At 40.4% G+C, this 7,918-nt stretch overlaps 1 protein-coding gene across 5 annotated transcripts in view; it reads left to right on the forward strand.

Annotated features, from left to right (window-relative positions):
* The window catches only part of LOC117204382 (WD repeat-containing protein 47), a 79,374-nt gene extending 71,696 nt beyond the window's left edge, over positions 1-7,678 (forward strand). For 2 of the 5 annotated variants that reach the window (XM_033441719.1, XM_033441722.1), the window contains exons 8-11: positions 2,631-2,800; positions 3,524-3,831; positions 4,645-4,885; positions 5,271-7,678. In XM_033441719.1, coding sequence (XP_033297610.1) covers positions 2,631-2,800; positions 3,524-3,831; positions 4,645-4,885; positions 5,271-5,416 — 865 coding nt within the window. In that variant the 3' untranslated portion in view covers positions 5,417-7,678. The remainder of the gene's footprint in view (positions 1-2,630; positions 2,801-3,523; positions 3,832-4,644; positions 4,886-5,270) is intronic. The other 3 variants (XM_033441723.1, XM_033441721.1, XM_033441724.1) reach the window with 3 other exon arrangements.
* Positions 7,679-7,918: the final 240 nt, after the last annotated feature.

Genomic DNA, 7,918 nt, shown 5'->3' on the forward strand with positions numbered 1-7,918 from the left:
AACACTTGAACCTTTCTCCAAAGTTCTGTTCCTCGAAACCGTCTCTCAAAGCCTTTCGATTTACTCCGGAACTTCTCTGGAAACACGAATTCCTCGATTCTCAGCCACTTTCTTTCACCTTTGAATCCACACAGGATCAACAGGGAACTTTTTGCTAATGTGATACTCGAACACAGAGGGGAAAAGACGAGGTGTTTAAATACGTCAAAGGCCCAATATGTTGAGACCCCCGAGCAGCGATCTATCATTTTCGATTCACCCGTCACGATATCCGTGTTTCCGTGTGTTTGCTTCGACAAACGTTTCACTCTGTCCTCTCCTTGTAAATGGGCTATGTGGAACGTGATAAACGCTCGGCCCCGTGACAGCGGGTGATTGATAAGCGAGAGCGCGCTTCTTCATCTGTCGCGTAGCGTTTCGAAAAACAGTATCAGAACCAACTCTCTTTGCCATTATCTTTAGTCGGTGTTTCCAATGAACGATCTGTCCACTTTCGAAATGTCAGTCGACCAAAATCTTGGGTCTGGAGGAAGGATTAGAGGAGAATGCGTGTAAACGAAACTGACACGTTTACCGACCATTCGACTTCTTAGTGTTTGGCTTGGGTTTCATTCGAACTAATGTTGGGATATAGGAATGTGGCAAATAGATAGAGTCGCTTGCTAATGTTCGCTCGTGTTCGCAGCGTCTTCGCACGTCACAATTTACCAGAAATAATCGAGGAAGAATTTTCTAGTTTTTACGAGTTGAAGTATCTTAACTGTTCTTTCATTTCTTCGGTTGTTATGATTGTCGCGCTAAGTACAGTGTTTTTGAGTTTCATTCGTTGATGTACCGAATCGTTACAGAAGAGTAGGAATTTGGAAAACGAGAAAAATATCCTGTTCGTGGTATTTTTGCGTATTAGCGTAAAAAAATTATTTGAGAGATCAATTAGTTTCCAATCACGAAGTTCGTTAATGGCTCCTTCAATTTCACGATAATAATGGTTATTATGGTTGGAAATGGTACTGTTTCGTATTGCAGTTACACACGACTCGGACAAATGGAAACAATTACGCTACTACTTATTCTACTTCACAACATAGGCTCATGATCCTTGTGCGTTAAAGCCAATATAGACGTCAGTTAGCTTTCGTACAAGAAACCAGAAATCCCACTCTTCGTTTCTTACTTCTTTTCGCCAACTAAAAGGTTCGTCGAGTTTTCTTCTTTGAAACAAAGAATAAAAGATGCTCTGCTATCGCGGAGAATCAAATATCGAGGAAAACACATAGCTATCCTGCTCTGTATCCACTGTATCGTAACAACGCTCTAATTTCCACGAAGGAAGCCAGCGTGTTCTTCGAATTCACCGTGAACGCCTCGATCGAGCCATCTTTTCGACGTTGCTCTGAATCTTCGCAGAGAAAGTAACGCGTGTACGATTCTAATGGAGCGATTGAAAATCCGCGGCGCGATTCCTTCGGGAGGCGAGATTGCCGGGCCGTCGATAATTTCCAGCACGCGATTCTCGTGTTTACACGGAAGAAAGTGAAAGAACGGAGAGAAGCGCGAGAAGGAGAAGCTCTGACTCTCGAGAAAGAGGCGAGTTTTGAGGACCGAGGTTCGATCGACGAATAGCGTACGTGCGCGGTGTCTGGGAAAACTCGGGGCTAATTAAAATCGACGTAAAAAGGCGACCGACGTGAAAGCGGCGTCGCTCCTGTTTAAAATCGTATCGACGATCCTCCTCTCCCTCGTTTCCACGACCGAAACACGATCGCCGTGTTAAGTATTACTCTTTTAATTAAGGACGATGCGCAATCGCGTCGGGGCTGGGAACGAGGAAGGAAACGAGGTTGCAAGGAAAGTGACTCTGTTGATGAGAACTCTATTCCCTTGCGAGGTAGGTCGATGTTTGATGATTTGGTGACGTTGGTTTAATTTAATTTTATGGCAGTAGCTGTGTGCATAGTATACATATGTATACCGACTAGGCTCACGTATGTAAGTACAAATATATGTATGTGTGTTACATAGAAGCCAAACTGATCAATACTTTCGTGGCAAATTGATACATTTTAAGAAGATTGAATTTATCCGAATTTGGCTTCTGAGGGACTTATATATGATAAAGTTCGCAGATAGTTTGTATGAGAAGAGTTTAAAATCTATCTTTTTAGTGTATTTTGAATACGCTACGATTTATTGAAATGTCTTTTCACCACGAACTTATTTCCATAATCTGATTGGATAAATTAAAATAACAATTCACTTGGCAACATTTGAACAAGTCAAATAGCAAGTAGTTTACAGTATATGTACTATATTTGTATAGTTCGTAATAAAATATTGTATCAGGCATTTAATTTAAAGTGTAAATCAACCACTTAATAGTCAACGAAACGCTTGTGGTTCACGCTGAAGTTTATAGCGTCGAGATGGAAAGTTTGTTGAAGAAGAAGAGTGAAAGAGCAAACAGTTCAAACAAAAGTGAAACGACTCGTAAGCTGCGTGACTCTTTTTAGTGGTTTAGTTGTTTTAGTAATACTTGCGCGGTGAAATGGAACAAACGTATTCCAATCGTCCGGTAAAAAGGATAACAAACGTAAGAAACTGTTACTAATGCTGGAATGGATTTTCTTCAGAGAGGATCATCAGACGTATCAGCCCACGGTTCTCTTCAAGAGAACGAAACACCACAAGGGCTCGATATATTGTCTCGCATGGACGCCGGATGGACAGCTTATGGCGACCGGAAGCAACGACAAGACTGTCAAATTGATGCGCTTCAATGCCGATACATCAAACCTCGAAGGTAAATGTAGAAGCGTTCTCGAAAATTTTTTAACATTTCTCTCATTTTGTAAACATTTATCACAACTTTCACGCTAACTACGATACTCGTTACATCGATTCCTCACAGAAACTGCTCTCAAAGTGGCAGTCATTTATTTGCAACTTCCTACTTGTCACTCTGTCGCAGTGTATGATAACTGTTGTGTAACAACATGGCCTGAAAAAACTTTCTCCCTTTAACCTATTAACCGGGAAGAATTAAACTACTTTGATTTCCAATCTCTAGCATATCAAAATTTCTTTATTTATAGATTTCCTAGCTTCTAATGCATCGTATAATTTGTGTTAAAAATAAACTATATCGTATTTGTAGAAACTAAACTCGATTCAACTGAAATTAATCTGTCTCTGTTAACTCTTAATTTTGTAATCGGGTCGTGTAAAACTTACATTGACCCACTTTATAAATCGGAAAAGTTAGAAAATTTTTTAATTGGCCTTAGAATTCATTTAGATTATTTATCGCATCTTCTTATATGCTTCTTTCAAGAAAGTGAGCCGTTTGTTTCTTGAAAATTGAATATTAATAGTGTGCTCGTGCAATGAAATTACGAAATTAACAAAAACTGAAGTTTAGCAATTTAACTCCTGAGATATTTCATTATAAAAGTGTTCGATTCGAAAATGATCCAAGTTAACGTATTAAAACATTGTTCTCTTTACAACCCTGTGTCTCTTCCAGGACAAGAAGTGGAGCTGACGATGCACGACGGTACCGTTCGCGACTTGTGCTTCCTCGAGGACACCTCGAACAAGTCGAGTCTGCTGATTAGCGGTGGTGCCGGCGACTGCAAGATCTACGTCACCGATTGCGCAACTGGTACACCCTTCCAGGCTCTGAGCGGTCACAGTGGCCACGTGCTCACCCTCTACAACTGGGGTGGAGCAATGTTCGTCAGCGGATCGCAGGATAAGACGGTCAGATTTTGGGATCTTCGAACGAGAGGTTGCGTGAACATGGTCACACCAGCCACGGTTCCTGGCAGCAGGGTTAGTTTAGTTCCTCTGCAACGGAGATCTTGTGTATTTAGAATACCTAGCGAGGAATCTGATTGTCAAACGGTATTAGTAGATTTTGTTGAAGTTGCTGATTTTCTGTAAGACAGTCTGTTTGAAATCTATTATCCCTATCGTTTACAGTAACTGTTTGCTGTATCTCTGTTGTGCAATATCGCTATGTAATATTATATTTTCATACATATATGTGAACTTATACATGTACATTTGCTGATCTTTACTATCTACTTAATTTTAAACAGACTCTAATCTTGAAGTTGAAGTATCTTTAAATTCAATCTTCCTCTTCATTGAACTAAAACAGAGATTTTTATATCGTCGATCCGCAAGTCCATATTTTTGTATCACAGTTGACTCTCAGATTCGTCAATTTATTTCTCAATTAGCGCTTTCCTCCTGTCATCGGTCTTTATTAGAAAAGTTATTAGAAAAGGTATTAGTAATACATACGGTTAATTCTATCACTTCATAAGAAATCCAGGCATCATCGATCAGCGATAAATAATTCGTACATAATGTGAAAAGGATTTCTATGATTCATAACGGACCCAGCATGCATCGACGACATCGACTTTTCAGTTTTTTAAGTTTCGTTTTTTCGTTCGACGTCCGATAAAATTTCGACCCACGTTTTTGAATCGCACCGATCATACATCCCCCTTCACGAATCGCATTTCTTTCTTCCTCTAGTTCACCCTTGCTCTTTCTCTTCAACTCAGGATCGAATTTTTATCGGACGTACTCGAGAATAATTTGGAACGGAATCGGTATCGCGTATCTGATTAGCATTTGATCCCGTTGCAGGTTGGCAGTCCGGTAGCAGCTCTCTGCGTCGATCCATCCGGACGTCTTTTGGTATCCGGTCACGAGGACAGCAGCTGCGTCCTCTTCGACATCCGGGGCGGTCGGACCGTTCAATGCTTCAAACCTCACGCTGCTGATATCAGAAGCATACGCTTCTCCCCTTCTGCATACTACTTGCTTACCGGTGGCTACGATAACAAGCTGGTTCTGACTGATCTGCAAGGTAAATTTATGCTACTTTGGTATATAGATCATGCGTGATGAAATCGTTAGAAATGAAATTTCTTCTCTAAAGTTATTAAGAGATTAAATTTTCCTCCCCATTATAAACCAAGCTCTTAAATAACAAAATGTATATTCATTTTTTAATGATACTGGAAAATGTCTGACAATGAGGTGTAGACTAAACAATCTCAAAAGAGGAATATCGTGGAAGATCATATCTTTCTCTATCGCAGTTTACAAACATTTTTCCGTCTCATTAAAAACAAGGGAGATATTTGGATGTTCGGTTTAGGCTAAGACACTCTGCATAATCTAATACGATTTAATAACAAAATGATGCTTATGCGTATGATGTATTAGTAATTTTTAAATTCTTTTTTTAGGTGATTTAACGATGCCTTTGCCCAGCGTAGTTGTGGCGCAACACCAAGACAAGGTGATTTCCGGCCGATGGCATCCGACGGAATTCTCGTTCCTCAGTACTTCAGCTGACAAGACAGCGACTCTGTGGGCTCTGCCACCTGTTTAGGCAGGCGAACGTCGATGGCACGCGTTTGTCGTTCATTCGTAACATTCATTTTCAGGAACTGTCTCGTTAACCCGGTCACGATCGTTCGTTCTTTCCCTTTTATTTAAATCAACATCAGAGAGTCTGTCTTTTTTTATAACAATAAGAGATCGATGGCACGATCAAGCGAGAGTAGATATTATTTTTAGTGTTGAAACGTAATTTTTTTAATCCGCGAAGGAAAAGGTCGTTGCCGGAAACGGGAGAACGGGCGATCGTGAACGTTATCGATGCGAAGCGTATTACAACAGGAAGAAAAGTTCATCGCGTGTACGAGCATAATTCAACCATGACCAATTAAAGCTTCCTGAAGTACAGACTGCGGCAGCAGTCGAGCGTAATGGAGACTCAACGCGCGACGACGCGTGCGAGAAACAATTACAGCCACACCGAGCAACATTGTTAACGCGTTACTAAGTAAACGGTACACGCTTCGAGAGCCTCGTGTGAGAAAGAGTGAAAGTGCATTTTCGCGTAGAGACGATGTAACGAGCGTTCTAGGCGTTAATCATTTGTCGACGACGGTGAGTCGTTTGTTAGGAATCATAAGACTGCGGAAGAACCGGCAAGAAAACTTCGTCATTCGAGATATATGCTTAATACGTCAAGTCACGATAGCGAAACGTACATCGTTTCGATGAAGATTCTTTCGTTCAAAAGCAACATTTTCGACTAGAACAAACGACAGTGCAACACTATCGTGAGCGTTCAGATCGGACGTATTTCGTTGTAGACTCATTGTATAACGTTTGTCTCTTTTTTTTCTTTTTTTTTTTTTATAGAGTTTCTTCGCGGTCGTGTGTTTTGCCCCGGTGTACATAAGTTTAGTATAGGCTTAAGGGCGATGATTCGCGGGAGACGAAAATCTGTATGCTCCCGATACATATTTAATCGCTCTCTGTAACTTTTAGATTTTGAATGCTCTCTCTTTGCTCGATACCCTATTATTTCTCGTTGCAAATATTTCTAGATTTACCTGCGGATAACATTTGTAAAATCTATCTACGACATTGTTTGATTACCATTTGCTTGTGTCTTTTGTTTTTCTTTTCCTTATCTGTTTTAGTCGATCAAGTATCAACTGCCTATTTATCTTTTTCGTTCTTTCATTCTCCTTTTGTGTTTATTTCTTATTTAAATCGTTTTAAAGCGTTTCTTCCCACCAAGTCATCGTCCCTGTCTTATCGATCCCCCGAAGTCACGCCAAATATTCGCATATTACGCATATTATAATATATAGATACCTATCTTATATTAAGAAGAACAACATATACGTACGCTCATTATTAATCGCTATTTTTTACCATGATGATAAAACGAGAAACGGATTCTCTCTGAGCGTGTCGGAAACACTCGGAAGAAAGGAACTCGATGTTCCGGTACGACGCAATAAATGTAGCATGATAAGCGTCACGGACGAGGAAGGTTCGGTTTACGTTGTCGCTTGTCACAATCGCCAAAGCTGTCGGATTAGCTCTGGAAAATTGGGGAAAAGAGGGAGAAAGTCTCGCGCTGCTCGAGATACCAGCGAACGAATCGCAATTTTTCCTTGTACATAACGCACGTTTCTTCGAGCTACTATTCACCTGATCAGCGCAAGCGTGATCGCGTCTCTCCTTTTGTTTCCATTCGAAAATGAACATTGATGAGGTAACAAGCATCGTCTGTTTCTCCTTATTCATCATCCCCGCATCTAGCAATTAAATCGCACCTAGGAACCTTTTATATGCACATGCCTCATACTGAAAAGAAATGAAAAGATGGATCACAGGAATTAGAGACGTAGACGTTTGAGCGATCTGAAAAGTGAACAGTCGAAAGGAGAAAATTATCGTGCTTCGTGGCAGAAGTGATATTTTGTTCCCGATGCTGCCTTATAATCGATTACTTCGTTTCGTTCGTGACGTATAAGATGCGTTCTTCGTGATTAATCGATCAAGAGATTAATTGGTCAGAGGAGAGAAAAAAGGGAAAGAAACGAAGCGTCCGCGAGAACGCGTGCGAGCATCTGCTTCCATGTAGCAATTTGTCGTGCCTTCTGTCGTGACTGCTTTCGACGATTCACACTTATTTTTATATTTTTCGTCCTCACCCCTCGACTTCCCTCGTTTCCATCAACCCCCCCCCCCAGCCTCACTCCTCACCAGCTTCGAAATATTATAAATCACGATCGTTCGACGATCCTTGAGAATATCTTCATCCCATCGAACTGTCATAAAAATGCTGAAGTAAAATAAAAAATCTCTTCGCTATCTCGTACGATAATTACCGTATTCTAATATAAATATATATATATACATATGGTATACATATAGCATAACTTATAACTTTGTACTTTTCCTGTAGATACGACATAATACTGTCACGTCTAATTTAAACAATAAAATTTACGTTATTAAACAATGTGGTTTCTCGCCATGCAGTTCCTTCCTTTTCGCTTGATTACGACTGTAACGCGGTATC

This window comes from Bombus bifarius, unplaced genomic scaffold (genome assembly GCF_011952205.1).
Source record: "Bombus bifarius isolate JDL3187 unplaced genomic scaffold, Bbif_JDL3187 scf7180000007978, whole genome shotgun sequence".
In the NCBI taxonomy this organism is placed as follows: domain Eukaryota; kingdom Metazoa; phylum Arthropoda; class Insecta; order Hymenoptera; family Apidae; genus Bombus; species Bombus bifarius.